General features: G+C 47.2%; 1 protein-coding gene across 4 annotated transcripts in view; it reads left to right on the top strand.

Moving 5' to 3' along the window:
• Positions 1 to 22,915, top strand: part of CAMSAP2 (calmodulin regulated spectrin associated protein family member 2) — a 98,263-nt gene that overhangs the window by 66,023 nt on the left and 9,325 nt on the right. For 3 of the 4 annotated variants that reach the window (XM_040263230.1, XM_040263229.1, XM_040263228.1), the window contains exons 5-12: positions 3,847 to 3,879; positions 6,532 to 6,673; positions 6,993 to 7,132; positions 13,458 to 13,551; positions 15,186 to 15,270; positions 18,032 to 18,114; positions 18,365 to 18,434; positions 18,682 to 20,803. In XM_040263230.1, the coding sequence (XP_040119164.1) occupies positions 3,847 to 3,879; positions 6,532 to 6,673; positions 6,993 to 7,132; positions 13,458 to 13,551; positions 15,186 to 15,270; positions 18,032 to 18,114; positions 18,365 to 18,434; positions 18,682 to 20,803 (2,769 nt within the window). The remainder of the gene's footprint in view (positions 1 to 3,846; positions 3,880 to 6,531; positions 6,674 to 6,992; positions 7,133 to 13,457; positions 13,552 to 15,185; positions 15,271 to 18,031; positions 18,115 to 18,364; positions 18,435 to 18,681; positions 20,804 to 22,915) is intronic. The other variant, XM_040263231.1, reaches the window with a different exon arrangement.

Here is a 22,915-nt window from a genome sequence, read left to right as displayed (position 1 = left end):
ACAGTCTCTAGGGGTTAAGCGACATGAAGTCCAGTGTTCACTCTCCAAGGAGCTTGTCCCAAGTGCTGTGGGAAGTGGGCCCTGGTCTTGGTCAGGAGAGTCCTGCCACTGCCCTTCCCAGGGCCCTTCGCTACCCTGGGCCTTATCTCCTGTGTCTGCAAAAACTCAAAGTTTGGATGAGTGGCTCCTAAATTCTGTTACTAAAGTGATGCTCAATTTACATGTAGTAAATGTAAGGGACTCGAAAGGTTAATGAAAATAGTAAGTAGTTGGCTATCATAAACTTTCACATGTATGTATATATTTAAATATTTTAAAAATTCAAAGATGGTACCATGACTTTTTTTTCTCCAAGGAATATTTTATAAAGATGATTTGGTCTAAAGTAACTTATATATGAGTTAGATAACCTAATACCATGATTTTAATCTTTGTCTAAGAGGACTGTAAAAATCAAATTTAACAGCTTTGTAAATCAGTCTTGTGCATTTGGACACAGACCCTACAAAGATTTGGATTGGTATGGACTTAATATAACTTGCTAAGTTAAGGACATTTATTTTGAAATATTTCAGACTTAGAAAAAGTTGCGAGCGTTGTCTGCAAGAACCCTGTGTGCCCTTTTTGTAACATTTTGTAACATTTCACGCCCTTGCGTGTGTGCCCTTGTGTTACATGTTGCACACACAAACATACATGTGTATACATTTTCCTGAAACATTTGAAACAAGGTTGTGTACGTCATGGGCCTTCACCCCTTAATATTTTGGTGTGTATTTCCTAAGAACAAAGCTATTCACATACACAGCCACAGGACCAGTAACTTAGTGTCATTATTGTGCTTTGATCAGACTTACAGCCTGTGTTTTAGTTCTGTCAGTCATCCCAATTGTATCCATACTTTATGCTTTTTTCTAGACTGGGATCTAGTCTGAGATCATATAGTGGATTTAATTGTGTATCATCTTTTTCGTTTTGAATCTGGAACCGTCCCTTGGCTTTTCTTTTTTGTGACCTTAACATTTTTGAAGAATACAGGGCATTTTCATACAATATCCTTCAATTTGATATTTTTACTGGCATTTCCTTGCAGATAGATTAAGCTATGCTTTTTAAGACTGAAATACTACGTAAGGTGTATCCTTCTCACAAGATTGTATCCAGAGCCACATGATAGCCATTTGTCCCTATTAGATGAAAATAATTTTGATCAGTTGGTTAATATATTGTTTGGTTTTTTTGACTGCATGGTTATCATTTTTCCTTTTGTAGTAATTTGAGAGGAGACACTTTGAGACTGTAAATACCCTGTTCCTCTTCAGCACTTCCCTGCCTCCTAGGTTAGCATTTATAGATGACACCTGCTTCAGTTACTGTTACTATGGTGGCTGCAGAATGGTAATTTTCTGTCTCCAGCATTTCTTCCACCTTTGTTAGTTAGGATACTGTGAGCAAATCTGAGCTCATCTGTTTATCAGTCTATCATCTCTTTATTATCTGTATGAATTGATAGATTCTTCTTTTAAATGCAGGTACTTCTGTCCCTAGTTATTCACCTGTTCATTTGTTCATTCCCAGTTTTATTGAGATCTGACTGACACAGAGCATGGTATAAGGTGAAGGTAGCAGTATCACGGTCCAGCTTACACACGTCATGAAAGGATCGCAGTAGGCTTAGTGAGCCTCCGTCACCTCACAGAGATACAGCATTGAAGAAATAGAAGAAACGTTTTCCCTTGTGAGGAGAACTCTTGGGATTTTCCTTGACAGCTTGCATACGTGCCATGCAGCAGTGTTAATTGCCATGTTGTATGTTTCATCCCTACTGCTTATTATCTTATAACTAACTGGAAGTTTGTACCTTCTGACAACCCTCATCTAATTTTGTGTGTATTTATTTTTGAAATAAACTTTATTGAGGAGTAATTTTAGTTTACAGAGCAATCCCAAGGATAGTGCAACTCTGTCCAATTCCCCGCAATGCTAACATCTCATTATTATAATCTTGGCCCTTTTGTCAACAACAGGAAACTAACACTGGTGGACTCTTTATGCTGACGGAACCACAGGCTTTCTTTAGAGCCCTCCAGTTTGTGTTCTGCCCAGGTGTTCTATCCAGCATCCCTGAACTGGGGTGTGTCTCCTGTCTCGTGATGAGATTTTGGTGTGTGGGCTTTCAGAGAAGAACATCACAGAGGCAGTTTCATGCCTCATCACTTCGCATCAGGGAGCGCAGGACACGAACACAGCTCGTCACTGGTGGTGCCCACGTGACCCCTTGGTTCATCCCTCCTTTTCAAGCTCCCATCTCCCCCATCAACAGTGTTTTCTCTGAAAGCGGGTCACTCAGTCCAGCCCGCGCTGCAGGAGAGAGAAGTTAGCTCCCTCCCTGAAGGGTCGAGCCCCTGTATCATTTGGAACTTTCCTCTAAGGGACACTGTGTCCTGTCCACTTCCTTACATCCTTCAGTCAGTTATTTGTAGCAATCTGGATGTGTGTGTGTGTGTGTGTGTGTGTGTGTGTACTGGGGTTACAACCAGTCTGTGGTGGTAACTTGTTCAGATTTAAGTACTGAATATTTTACAAGAAATACAGACTAACTCATTTGCTTATCACCTGTTTTGAATAATCCCGAGTAATTTCTATGTAATGGATTCTTCTAGTATCAAAAACAGGAAGACTCCCGTTTTGACATTGCTGTTCGTCACTGGGAACCCAGACACATTCCCAGGGCCTCCTGCCCTGCTTGTGTGCTTTTCACGACTCCTGCAGATGCAGCTGCCAGAGACTTTGGTTAAATGAGAGGTTAAAATACATGTGACAGAACTGTTAAGGTTACTCTTCCTGATGCAGCAAGAAAACTTTATTGGAAATGTTATCTGTTTGTGGGAAGCTGGTATTGTTCTGATTCTTGAGATGACTTTTTCAGATTTTTTAAGTTCCTGAATATATGTTTTTTTATGTTATTTTTCCAAATAGTCTTATTTTTACTGTTAATTTCTGTAAGAAAAACTTTCTGCATAAAAGTTTAGTACAAATTTTAACTCAGATCCCATTTAGTTTGGTTCATTTTAAAAAATATTTATTTAGGGCTGCCCCCCCCCCCCAAAAAAAACGGTTCTAGGAAATATAAACAATCACAAATTATTCAGTTATCTGAAATTGTGAGTTTATTAAATTAACCTTCTTGAAGACATAAAATTATATTCTTTGAGACACCCCTGGATAGTAAAAATAATAACATTTGTATTCTCTTTGTGTTAGTAGCTACTTGCTTTAGAGACTCTATGAAAATATTATTTGATAGGAATTGCCAACTGTTCTTCTTTCCTGTTAACTGAAAGGATCTCTTTGCACCATGACGGGAGATATCATGCTCAATGCTGCGTTACTGTTTGCTCTTATTCGTGCACTTACGGAACAGTCTTCTCTTCCTTTGGGGACAAAGACTTGGCTTCCTAATGTCTAAGGATTTCAGTGGTTGCAAGTCCGGCCCTAGAGTCTTTTACTCCCTCTTGTGTTACGTATTGTATTTTTTAATATGATGTGTGATTCCAGAGCTGTGAAATAAAATTCTTTGCTGCCAAAGTATGCAGCAGGTCCAGGGTATCCTAAAAACACATATCCACGTTGGGAGAGGAGTTGGGGGGAGAAGGTGGTGGTCTTTATCATGAGGAAACTCTATATTTTAAGGTAAAATTTCAAGTATTAACAGTTTAAAAGTGTTTTGAGAACTGTAAATTTGGAGCTCCACTAACAGAAACTTTACTGTAACTTGTTAATTTTAAAAAATGCTGATGTGCTTTCCCTTTCCCTTTCCCTTTTCTCCTGCTGCCTCCTCTGAAGTCTCCTTCCAAATGGTTTTGGAAACTGGTTCCTGTAAGTCTACCCAGCTTCTTCAGCTCACTCGCCAGAGATGTCACTGCAGAGTGTCACTGTGCTGTTCATGCTGATACAGTCATTTCATGTCATTCCGTTAGTCGCAAGCAGAGATTGGATTGTAAGGTCTTTGATCATAGTACACAATAGGAAGACCTAAAAATAATCTAGCCAAAATTTGGATTAGACGCTTTAAAGATAATTTAAAGTGGGAACTAGTCTGTCATTACTTGCAGACCATAAGTAACTAGGTAAGAAGAAAGTGTGGGTATAGATTTGTACTGGTTTTAATAATGTCAGTAGAAGTGAGTATGAATTACACATGTAAATTATTTGCATTATCAAGTCATCTTTTTGAAAGAATCATTTCCTTTTGGCCTGATCTATAGAGGATACTGTTTGTGTAATTAAAAAGTGGCAGATTCTGTTTCCCTCTCATTACTGAATCTAAACTACTAACAGATTCAGTTCTGGTTTGACTACAAGAGTTGATCTTTCAGGGTGAACTCTGGGGATTCGACCACTTAAGTGTTTTTCACCCTCAGAAACAGACATGTAACTTAGAAGTCCACCACAATGTTGAAAGATTGAAAATACATCCCTCTGAAATGCCAGATGTCTCCCTGTGTAGAAAGAGCGGTGCGTTTGTAAAGTGCCAAGCACGCTCCAGGAGTTCTGGGAGACCCACACGACTTCAAGATTGCAAGTTGGTTTCCCTGGTAGGCCTTCTAGGATGTAATCTTCAGGAAGATGTTGCGGCCGGCCACTTTCAAGCCGTGGGTCGTCTGGTCCAGACCGCAGGCCTCGTGGCCGCAGCCTTGGGGAGCTGTGTGCGCGCGTGCTCGTGCCGTGCACCGCGGCAGAGCACAGCACACAACTCAGGCCTTTGTTCCGTGACGGCGCTCGGCTCCGGCCACTTCTGGCCGCAGGCCCTGGAGGTCCGGGAAGTCTGGCACGGAGCCAGCCACTGTGGAGCGCTTCCAGAGGGCGCATTCTGTTTCTCCCCAGCCCGAGGAAGTGGGGCTGGGGGGTCTGGAAGCCAGAGGGGCAGCGGAAGGCTGGTGAGGCCCCGGCTGCCACTCCCCCTCACTCCTGATTCTCTGTGCTGGAGTTCTGAACTGTCCGCCAGCAGCACACTGAGGATGTTTACTAACGATTACATAACACAAAATCAACAAGAATCTCTGTGGTGCACGGATGCGACCTTTTTGCATATAGGTGCTCTCTACCATTAAATATGGACTATAGTCCCTGCTGATTCATAAGAACGATCTCCTCTGAAATTCTTCACAAGGGAAAATGTTCCATGAACCTTGTTCTTAAATAGCCAGTGAGGGGGATATAGGAATAAATAGTTCCCCTTAAATGTGTGTACTTTTCTGGGGAAGGTCATTTAAAGGAAATCTGACTTCATCACCAAATAGTAAATCTCTTTCAGTAAGTTATTTTTCTATTTTTATTCTCACCAGAGTATTATATTTCATAATTACACTTTAATTATGAAATAGAGATGATCGATTTAGATAGAAGAAAAATTAGTTTTGATTTCTTAAAAAAAAACCTGTATTTAAATACCACTGACCACTGTGATTATAAATTTTGCTGATGAAGTAGTTGAGTGTGCATTTCCATTAAGTCTTCAGCATGATTTTTCGTGGCTTGAGGAAAGCTAGTGGCTAAAGACAGCTGACCTCTGGTGACGGCCCGCTGTGTGCCCGTGTGTACATCGCACTTGACGTTCATCATCTTCCTTAGTCCTCCACGTCCTGTGAAGTAGGCACTGTGATTATCCCGTTTCACAGATAAGGAACCAAGAGATGAGCATTCAGGTTACTTGTCCAAGATCCCAGAGCTGAGAATTGACAGGAGCAGGATTTGAGCCCAGGTATTTAGTCTGACTTAAGAAGCTCCTTCTCATAAACTGTCAGTCTTACAGCAGGGCTCCTGTTTAGGGAGCTGTCTTACACATCTGTATCAGTCGCCCCACCCAGTCTTTAAAAACAAGAGCTGCTGCTTTTCTGAGAGGGAGCGGAAACCCTTACACTTGCTCTGTTCTGGGTTAATGAAACCTCATCCGGGAGGGTTTTCTCAGTCTCAGAATGGTGCGCTTTACTTGCACCGTCTCAGCATTCAGATGAGAAGCCAGGACTTCTTCGTGGTCTGATTCCAGTCCTCAGAGTGTCGGCTCCTATCGCAAGGCCTCCTTCAGGGGTAGTTTCACATTCCCCTGGCTGCCCTGGACACGGATGATCCCTCAGTCTTTAAAGCTCCAGTCTTAATCTTTTTACACAAGAGCGTGCCATCTAAGTTAAGTCTACCATTAAAGCAAATTTTATCATCTTCAGAGCCACAGAACTGATAATTTGGACATTTCAAATGTCCAAAATCCATTCTGTAATACTTTTATATTTAAATTCTTGGGGCAAGTGAATTCACATAAATGAGCCCTGTGGTGCTCTGTTAAGCACTCAGCTTCAGAACCGTAGTGCTGTTGGCAAAGACGGGTCTAGTAGTGCTGTTCAGGAGAGAAGGGTGTGGCTGAGTAGCTGTTGTCTCTGCTGACTTACACTTTATTACCGACACAGGACCTACGGTACTGTGTCTCTCCTGTATGTTGAAGTACTTACTTTCATCTCTTTTTTTACATTGTAGGCTCGTTATAGGAAGGAGCAGACCTTGCTCAAGCAACTGCCTTGCATTCCGTTGGTAGAAAATCTGTTGAAAGATGGCTCGGATGGCTGTGCGCTCGCTGCCCTCATTCATTTTTACTGTCCTGGTGTTGTCAGGTTAGAGGGTGAGTGTTCCAGTGAAGTGTTTCTCAACTGTGGACACACCTAACAGATATTTAAGATGGTAATATCTTAATAAGTAATGAAGGCTCTTTTTTAAGAAAAACATTTATATGTCATTCTAGGAGGGCATTAGTTGAGTGAAGGAATGCTTGGTTTCTAAGTCTTTCTGTGTAGTGACTGCTACATTTATAGGGGTGTGTGTGTGTGTGTGTGACATGACCAGATTCTACGTAGTTGTGTGCTGGTATTAAGCTACTAATTATAAAGTGAGTCCAAAGTGTGTATTATCAAAATTAATCCTTGTTCTTTTCTTATCTGAAGACATTTGCTTGAAAGAAACCATGTCTTTGGCTGATAGCCTCTATAACCTGCAGCTGATCCAAGAATTTTGCCAAGAATATTTGAACCAGTGTTGCCATTTCACCCTGGAAGACATGCTCTACGCAGCTGCCTCCATAAAGGTACTCCCTGGGCCCCTTCGCTCTAAGGTTATTGGGAAGAACACACAGCCAGGTACAGAGACAGTCTAGCTGTGTTAAGCTTACAAAGTTAACTATAATTTCACTCAAAATAGTTTTGTTAGGTTTTTCTGCTGATTTTGTTTCGTTTTAACGTACACTGTTAGCTACAGGTGTCTTTTGCAATACAAAGAGTTAATCTGTGGTCCTGCAGTTGTTAGCGAAGTGGAGAAGCAGCCGGCAAGTGTTTCTGGGCCCTCAGCAGCCGTGGGCTCCAGGAAGAAAGGGTCCTCCTATCCCAGAGCTTGAGGCACAACCTCGGGAAAGAAAGGGGGAAGGAAATACCAAGGTTGTCTAGAAATGAACCTTTTAAGAAGTAACTCCTGGCAATATCCTGCTGGCCCAGTGGCTAGGACTCTGCGCTCCCACTGCAGGGGGTGTGGGTTCGACCCCTGGTCAGGGAGCTAGGATCCTGCATGCCACACAGTGCAGCCAATATATATATACAATTTTTAGTAGATAGTAAAAGTACTTGCTTTTCTCAGCTGTGCGCAGGTCCCTTGCTTCTGGACACACCGGGGTCCAGCCCTCGCAGGATCCAGGGAAACCCGAAGGAGAAACGGCATCGGCGATTGATTTAGAGAGAGAAGGAAAGAAAGTTGAAGATAAGAAAATAGAGGAGAGAAAGAGGCTGATATTCCTTGGTTTACATAGAAAGCCAATAAAACTCTGAGACAAGAAGTTTGCCCTGTTCACGGAGGCCACAGGTGCCCTCCTCGTCTCCTGAGGGAGTGAAGACGCAGAACGTCTTCCCGTTCAGGTCTTAGAAACCCGGACAGATAAGTGAACTCAGGGAGCCCCTATGCTCCAAGGGATCAGCCTGAAAAAGAGGGAGAGGGAGAGAGAAAGAAAAAAGAACAAAAAACACGGGGTGACCAAGCTGCTTCGGTGAGCGAAGCCCAGAAGCTTTATTTTTCAAAAGGTACTTTTATACCTTGCCTTATACATAGAGGGAAATGAAAGAGGCAAGGTCATATAGAGTCAGCCCAAACATTCCAGCAGTTTTGCCCTTATCGAAACCAGGATTTTTCTGCATACCTTTTCCACAAAAGATGTTGTGTACAGTATCTTTTGGCCTTGGAGGCCTGTGAACATTTCATGACCCTCTTTAGATAAAGGCTGCTCAACCAGAAAACTTATTTTCCCTCAAAGTGTTTTTTCTTTATATTTCTAATCTATGTCAGCCTCAGAAAATGCTAAACAGAGTTACATTTTTCACAGAACAAAGGTGCAGTGAGTTACAAGAAAGAACCAATTAGCTCAAAAGTCTGATATGGTTAAATTCAAGGCTACACTTATTTTTCTGGCATTCTCACTATGTTAACTAATGCATTCCCAGGTGCACAGTGGATAAGAGATATGGGAACTTAGCAACAAGCACTGGCCCAATAATGAAATCCTACATCAGCACTAGCACTACTCTAATAACTTTTAACTCTTTCAAAGGCTCTATGTTTTAGGCTTTCTGTGCCTCTCACAGTTGGGAGGCTGTAAATAATCACATGCGTAGCTGTAAGAGTCTGGATAAACCTGCCAAGCAAGCTAGAATGCTAACAGAGGGGGTTTGATTTGAAATATTCCTCTCATGTCCAGGAGACTTATTAGCTATAGCCCTAAGTTGATTTTTTCCAGAGAAAGGTGGTCAGGGTTAGCCCCCTGTTAATGTCAGAGGAGCTGGTGAAAGTCATGAACCAGTAAAACAGACAGATTCTGGTTCTGGGGTAGATGCTCGAGAAAGCCCAGGGAGCCCCTCGAGTCCTGAAGCCTTGCTTAACAGTTCTCTTCCACACGACCCTGTCATGGGGGGGCTCTCCCGTGTGGCCTCCGGCAGGGACGCTATCACAGGGCCTCCTAGCTTCATGCTGTTGCTTCGTGTGCTTCTTCCAAGGGCTGTTCATTGAGCACCTCGCACTGTGACGGGTGGTTTGGGGGAATCAGCAGACGATCAGAGATCCGTGTCCTTTCAGAGCTTACTTTGTAGTGAGCACAGACGCGTGTCTTAGGCGTGATGGCTTCTGAGCTGCAGGTTCCAGAGCTCTGTGGTGGGAGTGACGCCTTGCTGTTCCTGGCAGCTGCAGAATTCCTTCCCGCCTCCTGTGCCCTTGCCTGAAGTTCGCCACTTCTGTGTGAGGTCAGAGAGGAACCGCTTTGTGTCAGGCTTGACGCCTGGCCGTGTTTGTGGTGCCCACCTCCCGAAAGGCTGCTGTGGGCCGTAGCCCTGCCGCCCGCGGGCTTGCACTCCTTGCTCTCTGCCCTCTTTATCCTGTGCCCCTTTCTCCTTTACACACAAGGCAGGAGACACAGCCAGCCATGCAGCTGTTTCCAGAGCAAACCACTGCCCATTGACCAGAATAGCACCCACTCCCCGCTGTCCGACACGTTGGAAGAAAGACCTTGATTGATTTTGAATGGTTACACCATTTTTACCAAAATGGAAGTTGGGAGATATTTTCATATTTATCTTGTTAATGCTTTTTCTGATTCTTGCCTATTAAAAATTTTAAATGCCACTACTATAATCTCAGGGGAAAAAAAATCATCTCATTTTAACTGTAAGAGTACATTTGCTTAAGTCATATACCTTGGACTTCCCATAAATAAAATGTAACCCTGATGTTTAGATCAACTTACTCTGGGCATAATCCAGATATAAAGATAACTTTCTTAAATGAGGCATTTAAAAAATAGATAATTATCTGCAGAGAAGACTGTCACTTTATCTGTTTTGGTCCTCTGCTAAATTCTCAGAACCACAGTTTTGTCTTCAAATGAGCGTTTTAAGATTCTGCATCCTCGAGAACTTGCTTGGTCCATAGTGCTGGGCATCCCGTCGTGTGTTGACTTGAGCAACAAGTATTTGTGGGGATGTGGGCAATGAGCCCTCTTTTCCCCCCATGCTGGATGTGTACACTGGGGTGCCCTTTTTAGAGGGCACTTTGGTGGCATCTAACCAGATTGAAAGTGCACAGAAGGCCACATCAGTGCTGCTCCTGGTGGGCGACAGTGGGGGGCAGTTCATCTGGGAAGGGCCGCGGTGGGAGTGTCCCAGCATGTAGTTGAGCTGTTTAAGGGAAGGAGGCAGAGAGCGCGCAAGAGTTACGAAGAGAAGCACCGGGTCGCCCGCATTATGTATAACGTGATGGGATTTATACCTGGTTTTAAAACACTGTTTCTATCTGTATGCACATGTGCACGTGGATATAGACACACAGGAAAAGGTCTGCGGGGAGAGAGACACAAAACTGTTAGCAGTGGCTCCTTCTGACTGTGGTGTTGGGATGTGGGCGAGAGGAGTGTGTGCCTTTCACTTTTTACTCTGTGTATTCGTATTCTTTGATATTGTTTACATTGTTCAAGAATGTTAATGTATAGCTGTATGACTTTTTAACTAAAAGAAGAGCTTTTAAATGAAATTAATTTGGTATCATTCCTAGAATATGGTGACAGATTTGTTGCTGTTTAATCTTCGCAGATTCAGAAAGGAATTCTCTTCATAAACTTCAGTTACTGGGGAAATCGTTGGCCAAACACAGTACAGTTATGTTACTAGGATAGTTATCTGACCAGGATGCCTGAAATAAAATTTTTCCAGCTTTATTGAGGTATATATAGTCACTCAGTCATGTCCGACTCTTGCAACCTCATGGACAGTAGCCCACCAGGCCCCCCATCTATGGGATTTCCTAGGCAAAAATACTGGAGTGGGTTGCCATTTCCTTCTCCAGGGGTTCTTTCCAACCCAGGGATCAAATCCGTGTCCCCTGCATCAGCAGGCAGATTCGTCACCACTGAGCCCCCCAGGGAAGGCGTGATTGTAGAAGTCTAAGGTGTTCAGTGTGTTGATTTGACACGCACATACTGGCAGCTGACACCCTCATCACTTGACATCATTACCATTTCTCTGCTGTGAGCATTTAAGATCTACTTTCAGCAGCTTCCAAACCTGTGATGTGGTGTCATTAACCATAGTCACTAGACCCCCGGACCTGTTCACTCTATAGTCGGGGGCTGGCCCGGCCCCTGGTGCCCCCTACTCTGCTCTCTGTGGGCTCTTTAGATTCTACATGCAAGTGACGCCACGCAGTGTTTTTCTTTCTCTGTGTGACTCATCTCACTGCAGTGCCCTCAGGAGCCATCTGTGTTTTTGCAGATGGCAGGACCCCCTCCTCTCCTCAGGGCTAAGTCGTATTCCACTGTGTGTCTGTACCACATGTGTATTCACCCGCCCGCCGTGGACACCCAGCTGGCTTCCACGTCTTAGCTGCAGTGAGCATGGGCGTGCGGATCTCTATTCAGGACCCTGTTCTACTTCCTTTGGGCATGTACCCAGATAGGACAGCTGGGTCCTGTGGTGGCTCTGTTTTACTTTCTGAGGAGCCGCCATACTGCTCCGTACTGCCTTCTGTACTGCTTGCACCATTTTGCACCCCCACCGGTGATGCCCGAGGCTTCCCTTTTCTCCACACCCTCATCAGCACTTGTTATCGCTTTCCTTTTTGAGGATGGCGATTCTGACAGGTGCCAGGTGGTATCTCATTATGGTTTTGATTTGCATTTTCCTGATGATGAGTAGTTTTGTTGAGCACCAAGGTCCTTAAATATTTATTAATTTCCTATAACAGAAAGTTACGGAGCACTTAACAAGTGTTTTTTCAAAACATATACACAGCTTTCAGTTAATTGTACTGGCAGAGTAGAATCTAGCCCTAGTACTTAAACTATAATTTTACACTTTGGCTTTAGAAAGTGCACTATGAGTTAAGTATAAAGAATAAATGTAAATCACAGTCATCTTACTGCCCAGAGATACTCCCTACCAGTGTTTTGCCTGTGAGTGGCCTTTTTTATTATGTGTTTACTTGTTCGCTCATCCATTCATTCATTCAGTATTTTGGGGGCGTCTGTCACGTACCAGGCACTGCCTTGAACACGGAAGATAGAGCGCTTAGCGTGGCTTTGTCCTTTTACCAGAGAGCTGGCCAGGTAAGAGGAGGAAGCCTGGAGAAAATGGGATTTGATGAAGCTGGGGAAATTGAGGAGGGCCCTGATCAAGTACCTAATTGTAACCTGTAGTCAGTCTTTCCCTAAGGGTGGGGAAAGTGGGGGAAAGGGTGCTACATTTTGAGAAGTTTGACTTAAATAAGTCAAAGAAAAGGGGATTGTATCCCAACCAAGCGGTGAAAACATTCGAATCAGAGTAATCCTGATGCAGATGGGGAGCAGTGGGTGGGCTCAGAGATGTTCAGGGTGCAGACTGCAGCCCTGAGGGTGACTTGGTGTGGGAAGGGAGAAGAAAGGGGGCATGGGGCGCCCTCCGGGATGCTGGTTTGTTCCCTGCGATGGCGGTTGTCGTTCAGGGAGGTAAGGCTGGAAGTGCGTCAGGGTTGTGGGGAGGACGACTGGTGCAGGCAGACACACGAGGAGATGCTCGAGGCCACTGTCTCGGGACAGTCACGCGTTCCGGAGTCACCCGGCAGGGCGGGTGGGCAGTCTTCACAGAGACACACCAAGAGTATCTGGTGCCACGGAGAGGTCAGGTTCAAGGGAGGCTACACAGTCTGTCTGATTTAGTACATAGTCCTTGCCGACTGGAGCAGATGCAGTTTCGTGCCTGCGTGCCGTGCGGGAGTGGACTGGGAGTGGAGGGCTGGGCCCGGGTGGGTGGGGGAGGCCGCGTGACAGAAGCCTGTGCGGAGGTGAGGGTGAGGGCGGGGCGGGGCCGAGGGCGGGGCGGGGCCTGGCCGATGGCGGGGCGGGTCGAGGGCGGGGGCGGGGCCAAGATGGGGCGAGGAGGGGAGTCGGGTGAAGCGTGTGCCTTGTGCTCAGTAGGAGAGACTCGAGCAGGCTTGCTTACTTTTTAAATGTTTTTAGTTTTTTGGCCATGCTGCGTGGCATGCGAGATTTTAGTTTCCCAACCAGGGATCAAACCAAAGCCCCCTGCATTGGAAGCGCAGAGTCATAACCACTGGACCACCAGGCAGTTCCTGAGCTTGTTTAAAAGCCAAGTAGGGCGGGTTCAGCCTAGGGGGAGAATGAATGTGTTGGAGAAAGAAATATAGTTGAGGATGAAAGCTGCTGAGAGGGTAACACACAACGCAGCCCATAGAGGCTATAAGCGTTCTCATTGCTTTTTTTTTTTAATCACAAATTTCGGTGAGTGATATTTAAAGCTGTATTTCATAGGTAACACAGAATAAAATTCTCCTTATCACTGCTTGTTGGTCAACCTTTACCTGATTTTTCTCCTGTATTTCTTGCCTCTTTTCAGAGTAACTACCTGGTGTTCATGGCTGAGCTTTTCTGGTGGTTTGAGGTTGTGAAGCCCTCCTTCGTCCAGCCCCGCGTCGCTCATCCACAAGGAGGTGATCAGTGTTCCTGTGAACAGACAGAATGGAGAGTTAAAACAACCTCGCCTGATGTTCTTGGACAGGAAGGCCTGTGACTGTTTCATGTTCTAGCTGTTAGCCTGGATAAATTCTGAATATTTTAATATTTAAAGCCATTTAGTTCTCTGTTGAGTGAGACATGCCTTAGGGGAGGAAAAGGAGGTGGTGAGAATAGCCCTGAATTCGAAGGCTTATATTGTGGAACTTACAGCTTTAACTGTTTTCCCTCTTTCTTCCCTTTGCATCTTTTACTCCCACACTTAGTTTTTGTTCCCTGTTTTTTAATGTTTTGTTTTTTAATGTTGTTGGCCAAAAGCCATTCAAATTATGGCTTGGTTCTCATCTGTAATCTGAATTCCATTAAGCCATGAAAAAGCTTGGGTGTATATATATATATATATATATAAACCTAGTAAGTTCTGTGATTGTTACAGTATCACAGTCTATTGATTGCTCATTATAAGGACACTAACAAGAAATAAAGGGGTAAGTTACCATAAAGATCTCTGGAAATAACAGAAAAAAAAGAGAAACTTCTTACACTTTCTGTAAAGCAAACCAGATTTTCCACTGGCTTCCATGTTAAAACCAGAGGTTTCTTTCTATGGGGAAAGAACAAGTCCAGCTTCAGGCCTGACCCCGGGGAGGGCTTCCCTCTGCGTGGCGGGGCTTCGCCTGCTGCCAGCGTGCCACCCCACGCTCAGTGTGACTGCTCTGCCTCCCCGCTGCCTGCCTGCTTTCCTTGCCGCCACAGTTTTGTATTTTCCCTTATTTCTCCGCATCCCCACCCGCTCCCCTCCTCAAAAAAAAATCAAAGGAAAAAAAGAGGAAAGAAGAAGGAAGAAGTTGGGGGCGAACTCCGCACTCACTTCAGTGAGGAGAAGCGGCATCCCTCAGCGCCCCCTGCGCCCAGGCCGCGTCTGCAGGACACGCAGTGACGGGTGTGAACCTGCCCGGGGGGGGGGGGGAGGCATCACGCCACGGGGCAGGCCTGTGGACGCGCTGAGCCCCTTGTGAAGGCCGCTTGGGAAAGCCGGGGTCTTCCGTGGTGATCACAGCCAGAGCCCTACACCTCTTACTGTTGGCACAGGTTTCACATGCAGTGCTCTGTGTCATCTCGTCTGTGAAGCCCACTACTCAAAATATTCGACAGTTGTTATATTAGGTCTCAAAAGCAAAAAGCTAAATGAGAGTTATTTGCAAAAACGTAAACTATAGCTGTGCTTTAGTTATTAACCAACAAAATTCTGTCTCTTTAATTGATTACCAAAACACCGACTATTTCGTGGACATAAAAGTGACCATGTGTAACAAGCTCTGTGAAAGCTTTTGCAAAATTGAATACTCGTTTAATTATCTGTATTTATTTTATATTAAGCCTTACCCCCCCCCCCACCATTTAGCCTTAATCAAGTGAATTTTACAGGCCAGAACACTTCCAAGAAGTATTTAAAGATTTGTCGTTTTGAAAAATTATTTAAGGAGAAAACTAAATATACTGTGATTCTCTATAAGGGATAAGAAAGCTGAGAGTACACATTCACTTGCAGTTCAGAATCCTTGAGATGGTGGCGGAAAAATTAATTCTGAGGTTTTTGTCTTTCCCGTAGCTGAGTCTGTGGAGGATCCGCCGTCAGTTCCTGTCCTGAATGCTGCCCAGCAAGATGCCCTGGACAGCTCTGACCTCACGCCAGGGTGAGTCCGGACAGCCATCCCAGTCACTCAGGAGATCAAGATTATTACTACATTTCATGAGCGTTTTTACAGTTTCAGTTGAACTTTGAACTGAATAAGTTACAATTAACTTACCCTATTAAAGCCTGTTTTTAGGTCGGTGTCATTGAAATTTGCATGAACTGAATGTTTCATAAATAGGCTTTTATGAGTCACACTGAAAAGTGGGAGAATATTATCCTAAGGTCCAAATAATCACCCTAAAACTAAACTCTTGCTGCACACCTTGTTTATAATTGAGATCATATGAGGCTCAAATGATAGGTAATTCTTAGGCCTCAGGGGGGGATTTTTAAATCTATGAGACAGTTTTCCCTGTTTGGTTTGCTAGTTACTGCAGCTATTGAGAGGTCACAATGGAATATTTATTGTACCATTGAATATTTAACGCTTTAGTTCTTAATATCAGGAATTGAATTCAAAGCCAGGTAAACATTTAATATCAGGATAATCCTGACTTCTGACCCAAGTATGTGATAGAGACGTTAATTTGTTTTAAAGTGTTTTTTAGCAGATCCTGTAAGCACTTTTAATGCATATATTTTAGAACCTAAAATGTGTATTGACTTTGGACTCACTAATTTATTAATATATGATTTTTTTAAATTCAAAACCGAAACACTTTGTGATTTTTTTTTTTAGAAATTCAAGCCAATCTATTTAAAATACATTTTTAAAATCATAAGTAAGAAATTGAAAATAGTTTCTGCATGAATTCTTGGTTTAACCTGAAAATGTGAACACGTACCGAAGCTGTCGCTCCTCCTCACATCTGAGAAGTTTCTCTCCACTGTGTCCTGACCAGTGGGGACAGAACCGTCACCACCCTCTTACTGCTCTCACAGGGCTTCTCATCACCGTGAACCTCAGGGCCCTGTAAACATTTCCTGTGAATTAGGAAAGCACGTTCCTCCCCCTGCCCTCGGGCTTACCCCCATGGATTTTCTTACTTGCGTTAAGCTCCCTGTTTGGTACTCGTCACTGAGGTTTACCACGAGGGAAGGGGTGAAGCTGGAGTGCGTCTGGTCCAGGAGCTGCTCTTCTTTCTACACATTTTACCTCCTCAGTGCTTTCCGGGGTGGGTTATGTAGTGACATTCCCTGCCTTGAAATTTAGAAAACTCAAAATCCTAGGTCATATCTCTTGTCCTGTTAAATCTTTGAAACCTTCTAAACTGTCCACTTAAAGACTGGGTTACTCCACAGTCACTGTTGCTAGACACTTGGACAGACGGCCCTCTGCGTCTCCGGCACTGGTGCGCGTCTTTCCCTCGGGAGGGCTCGTCTCTCTTCTCTCAGGGGTCTGTGTGGCCACCTTTCTCCTTTTTCCCAGCAGAACTCCTTATACCCAGATGGCTGGCTGACTTCTTTTCCTCAGTGGGTCACTGTGTGGTCCTCTCATGCCTGTGAGTTTCCGTGTGGCCCGTGTGAGTTCTCCCACTGCAGAACTTTGGAGGAGGGATTCAAGCAATGGTGTTCTTCCTGAGAATGATGCAGCCACATGTACAAGTGTTACCACGTCTGAAGAGTGATCTCACGAGTAAACAGTCGAAGAAGATGGCAAAGCAAGACATTTGTAGCAGCTACTGCACACACACGGCCACTAGCCTGTCCAGGAGTTACCCCACACCAAAACCCTCCATGCAGAAGTGAAGTGAGGCAGTTACAGGAATGTACAACAGTTTAGCCAGCACTTGGGGAAGAAGAAAAGAGTGAACATATTTAATAACTGAACGTGCCTCTGTTGAGGACACACTCAGTAGTCGGTGTAAGAAGAGCAGAGGCTTGGGAAGGCCACTGGAGGGGCTGAGACACACCCGTGATGGGGAGCATCGTGGCCGTGTCCCTCAGCTTCCCCACGACCGAGGACATGGGTGAGGGGACACGTGATGTGCGGGGTGGGGTGGGTGCGAGGGAGCCAATGAGACAGTGGAGGCGTGTGCCTGCTGCAGGCATTGCTTCTGGAAAGCTCTGCGCAGCAGCACTCGCTGAGCAGCAGGACGCACGTTGAGGTTTGCCTCTGAATCCGTCGGTGCTTGCTCATCTCCTCGGTTTGCATTAGCTGAAAGGCAGTGTGGTCAGAGAGAGCTAGGTCACTGCGCCCTGCCCCTGGCTTGTTGTCAGCCGTTCTGAGGGGCATGTTGAGTTTCACCTACTAAGGTCAGCTGTGGTGGACTGAAAATGTAGGAAGAAAATGATTAAATTTGGGCCAAATGTCATCATAAACTGAGAAACAGACTGTCTAATCCCCTGCATTGACTGGAATAGGGTGGAATTAAATAAGGAGAAATGTAAGTATGTTAGAGACATACACACAGGTCCGTGTGCAAGCAGGTGTCAGGCTCTTTGACAAGAAGTGATCATACTTGTACTTTTAGAAATTTAGATTCGACCAAAGTACTTCAAGCTGATGGTTTTCATTTAGCTTCTTTCTCAGTTTTTCTACTTATAAAGTGAAAATAATGTGCGGTATCTTATCTCACAAGGACACTGAGTTGTACTTGAAAGCAGTATTTCAAGCTCCTGGGCCAAAACCCATAAAATACATAAAGGTTCAAATAATCACAGCCGTTCTTTGGTTTAAACAGTATGTTTCCTTAATTTTTTTTTCACTTAGGATGGAGACTCAGAGGTGGCAGTGTTGTTTGTGACTTCAGCTGCTGTGTGTTAAATTTGTCTGAAAGAGCTAGAATGTGACGTTCCTCATGTCTTTTATGTTGCAGTGAGGAAGGCGCTGCGTTTACATACTCTGGTCCCCATTTGCCTTCCAGGCACTTACAGCCCCAGCCTCACCCTTCAGCCTCAGGTAATGTGTCTGAGAAAGCTCGGAAAGTGCCATGTGAGTGGTTAACAGGAAAGTGGTTGAGAATAAACGCAAATAAAAAGTGTTCCATATACACACCAAAGACTTTCTGTTTCTCTGTGCTTGCTTTTCTTAATAAGATGGTCTTCATTTCTCATGTGTATCTCCTTACCTTGTGTGAAATCTGTTAAAATGTTGTAAGTGAAAATTGTTTTACACAATGCCAGTGACTTTTCTTCTCATGCATTTGAAGGAGGAATAAGAAGGTCTTCGTCTATGTCCTATGTCGATGGCTTCATAGGGACATGGCCCAAGGAGAAAAGGTAAACAGGAGGCTCACTCTCAGTGTCCTCGCCTTAGCGAGAAGCACTCCTTCCCCATCCCACCACCCCTGTTGCTAGCCAGATGATGGAGGACCGTGGTGACAGGTGTCCTGACAGCCCTACCCCCCGCCCCCTGCCACTCCCAGGAGGATGTGGTTGTGAGAAATGAGGGAGAGAAGAAATCACACTTCTCAGTGATTCCAGATCCTGTCTTTTCTGGGGTTAAGAGCCTTCTCCTTTTTTTCAGATCGTCAGTGCATGGAGTCTCATTTGATATTTCTTTTGATAAAGAAAATCCTGTGCAGAGATCCACCTCCAACCGAGGAATCACTCGCTCGCTTAGCAATGACGGGCTCGCCCTGAGCAACCACCGTACAGCCAGGAATGCCCGGAAGAACCTGGCCTTCAAGCCAGTGGATGGGGAGGAGCACGGGGTGGGCATTGCAGAGGAGCACACGGTGGGCTCTCACAGCGACCTGACCACCTACGCGCCCCGGAGCGCGGGCGAGCTGAATTCCAACGAGAAGACGCACTACAGGTTCCCCAACGGAGCACTGCACAACAGCGTGCTTCTCGACGAGCTCGGCAACCAGGTGGGGACGCCGAGCATTGAAGAGGCCTTGCAGATAATCCATGACACCGAGAAGCCCGCCCACACCCCGAGGCCCGACCAGCTTGCCAACGGCTTCTTCCTCCACAGCCAGGAGCTGAGCTTCCTGAACGCCGGCGTCCCGCGCAGCCAGTCCAGTCCCGAGAATGTGGGGGACACGCGAGGGGCCTTGAGTCCTGTCACAGACACCACGGAGGTGGACACGGGCATCCACGTGCCCTCGGAAGACATTCCAGAGACAATGGACGAGGACTCGTCCCTGAGAGACTACACCGTGAGCTTGGACTCCGACATGGATGACGCGTCCAAATTCCTGCAGGACTACGATGTGCGGACCGGCAGCGCCAGAGAGGCGTTGAGCCCCTGTCCCAGCACGGTCAGCACCAAGTCCCAGCCCGGGAGCAGCGCCTCCTCCAGCTCCGGGGTGAAGATGACCAGCTTTGCCGAGCAGAAGTTCAGGAAGCTGAACCACACAGACGGGAAGAGCAGTGGCAGCAGCTCTCAGAAGACCACGCCCGAGGGCTCGGAGCTCAACATTCCCCACGTGGTGGCCTGGGCCCCGGCCCCTGAGGACGGGGGCCTCCCGCACGGCCGGGACACCACGCAGCTGCTGGCCTCCGAGGTGGTGCACCTGAGGATGAAGCTGGAGGAGAAGCGGCGGGCCATCGAGGCCCAGAAGAAGAAGATGGAGGCCGCGTTCACCAGGCAGAGGCAGAAGATGGGGAGGACGGCCTTCCTCACCGTGGTGAAGAAGAAAGGCGACGGGGTCTCCCCGCTGCGGGAGGAGGCAGCGGGTGCAGAGGACGAGAAGGTATACACGGAGCGGCCGCGCGAGAAGGAGCCGCAGAAGGCGAACGGGCCGAGGAGCAAGTCCCCGGCGGACCCCAAGGAGGGCTCGGAGAGCCCCGCGGGCAGGTGGCCGCCAGCCCCGAGCGCGCCCGGGGACCCCGAGGGGCGGTGGAGCCCGGCCGGGCCCGCGGAGGAGCCGCCGCAGGACGGCGAGCTGCTGGAGCACACGCGCTCCATCGAGAGGCTCAATGCGTCCCTGCACGCGCTGCAGCGGGAGATGCGGCGCCTGGCGCTGCAGCAGGAAGCACTGATGCACATGCGCGAGCAGCAGGCCTGGGTCATCTCCCCGCCGCCGCCCTCCCCGCACCGGCCTGCGCGCGACACGCCCCGCCCGGCCCACCCGTCCCCGCAGGCCGCGCCCAGGAAGAGCGCGTCCTTCTCCGTCAAAAATCAAAGGACTCCCAGGCCCAGCGAACTCAAGATCACGCCCCTGCACCGCACGCTGACGCCCCCGCGGTCTGTGGACAGCCTCCCGCGGCTCCGGAGGTTCTCCCCGAGTCAGGTTCCCATCCAGACGCGGTCCTTCGTGTGTCTGGGCGACGACGGAGAGCCTCGGCCACAGGAGTCCGGGCGCAAGGACGGGGCAAAGGAGGAGGAGGGATCGGCGGGGCCTCCGGAGCACGGGGAGGCCCGGCCCGCGCCCTCCGCGACCCCGGAGGGCCCGGCCGCCCCGGCCTCGGAGGTCGCGCACCCCGCACCCAGCGAGGACCCCCCGAGTCAGCCCGTCCAGCTGCCTTCCAAACCCAGTGTGCCGCCTGCTGCTCCTAAGAGCGCTAATCTGATTGAAGTCTCCCTCTCAGATTTGAAACCCCCTGAAAAGGCTGACGTATCTGTTGAAAAGTACGATGGAGAAAGTGATAAAGAACAAGCGGATGAGGACCAGAAAGTGTGCTGTGGATTCTTCTTTAAGGTAAAACCGCCCGCCCGGCCCTGGGCCTCTTCTCGCTCCATGCTTCTGGCGCGCGCGCAGGCTTCTTGAGCAGCAGGACCTCTGTTAGGCTCAGCCCGTAATCCTGGGCTGTGTTCTGGTCCGACCCTTGTGGACTGCGGTTCCGGGCAGGCACTCTGGTTTCTGAAGCAGTCTTTCATCCTGTTGTTGAACGTGGGGAGACCTGCTGTTTTTGCCCCGTTTGTGTCTCTCTCACCAAAGCCTTTTGAGAACCAAGTTATTCACTCTTGCAAAAGATAGTCTGTTGCCAGTTGGTAAAAAAAAGGTTGGCATTGCCCCCAAATCTGTTTTTTTCCTTAGTATTGACCATCTTCCCATACACTTTTTTTTTTTTTTTTAATTTTAAAAACTGACCAGACCAGATCTTGCAAGATGAAACATTAGAAACGCAGTCTGCCCTGGAGCAGCGCCTCTGGGAGCACTGCAGAGAGCGCGTAGCTTACGACCCCAGCCTCAAGGTTGGTGCTTGACGTAACCCACGTTTATAGGCTACTGAGCCAGCTAACCCAAGTCCTGCACAGTATCACCTTGTGATGGTGACATCTGGACACACACCATCGGTGCTAGAACAAGGAAGGCCTCGTGTTAAAGTTTTTCTCCTGTCATCCTTTTTCTCACTTTATATTTTTCTGTGTTTTCCAGACTCTACAGGGAAGAATGGTTTTTTATCAGAAACATGTACATGTGTGCTGCTCATGTTTCTTTTCTTAAAAGGTTAAGAGACCAAGGGATACCGTTTCTGATCCTCCCAACTTTAGAATATAGATAGAAAGACAGCCTTCAGTGGCAAAGGTCTATACTTGCAGACTTTCTGAAGTGCTGTTGGAGTCAGAACTGAGAATTCGGAAGTGGTTACAATCGCTTGCTTTGGATCATTAAATATTGGGAATGGGTAACTTACTTTGAAGTTGGTCGTAGAGAGATGACCCTCTCGGTCCTTTTAATGTTTCGAAACTTAAATGTGAGTTGTGGTTTTTGGTTCCCAACTGTGTGAGACTGCTGTTAATGTTTTTAGCAGACTACTGCTGTAGACAGTAATTGACGTGTAGAGACCTTGCTACCTCTGCTCTCCTCTCGGAGGGAGCAGAGGGGGTCCTCGGGTATCCCACCCGTGCCCTCCTTTCCTCCCTCTGTCTTCACCGCCCGGTACTCGGCCCTCAGACCGTGGTCGCAGCTCGTCACGGGCTCCCAGCGTCTGCCTGGTCCCCTCTTCACACTGCCTCTAGGGGGCGGAAGTCCACGGGATCTCTTAGAGACGCCTGTTGGATAAAGTGCACGCCCTCGGCGTGATGGGGGCGTTTCCCGGAGGAATCCGCTAATTCGCGGGCCCCCCCTCTCCCCGTGGCTCCCTTTGGAATGTCCTGTCAGGCTCGCTTTGGGCCTCCTGTGTGCCGCAGCCCTGCGTGGTTCTGGGGGCAGATGGAGTGTCTTTCTGCGTCTCCTGCACCCTCAGGTCCTCATAGTGGCGGCCGACCCAGCCTCCCCAGCCACCTTGTGGCTGCTGCTGTCACAGCTTCTCTTAGACCGTGAAGTCCTGCAGGCCCTGTGTCTTCTCACCGCAGTGTGTGCAGCGTGTCTGGCGTGGACGTGTGTGTGTTCGGCCTGGCTATTCACAGGCTGCCTTCTGACTCTCCATTCTGAGCACAGCTGTGGCTGAGTGTCTGTGCCAGCACCTTGCTGTGCCCCTTCCTCCCCACAGCTGGTAGGGTTCTAGAACCTCCTTCGCCTAAGGAGCCCCGTCTTTTTCACTGTTCGTGTCTTTTGTGCCCAACACTGTGCTGGGAATGTGTCAGAACCAATTCTCCAGCTGGTTCCTCCTTTCTGAGAACTCAGGCCCCGAGAGTCTGCTTAGGAGCCAGGCAGGCCCAGGACCCACCTTCTAGCTAGTCCTGGGGTCAGAAGTGTAATTACACTCGCCGCCTCTTCCGTGGGAGAGCCCGCAGTGCTGTGCAGAACCAGCGAGCAAACTGTCAGAACCTCCACTTTAGAAAATGGTGCAGCAGGAATTTCATTTATGTGATACAACTTTGGGTGGCTGTTTTTTTGGTGCTTTTTCTTGACTTTTCTACATTA

This window comes from Oryx dammah, unplaced genomic scaffold, assembly GCF_014754425.2.
Source record: "Oryx dammah isolate SB20612 unplaced genomic scaffold, SCBI_Odam_1.1 HiC_scaffold_21, whole genome shotgun sequence".
NCBI lineage: Eukaryota > Metazoa > Chordata > Mammalia > Artiodactyla > Bovidae > Oryx > Oryx dammah.
This window is presented reverse-complemented; position numbering and strand designations above follow the sequence as displayed.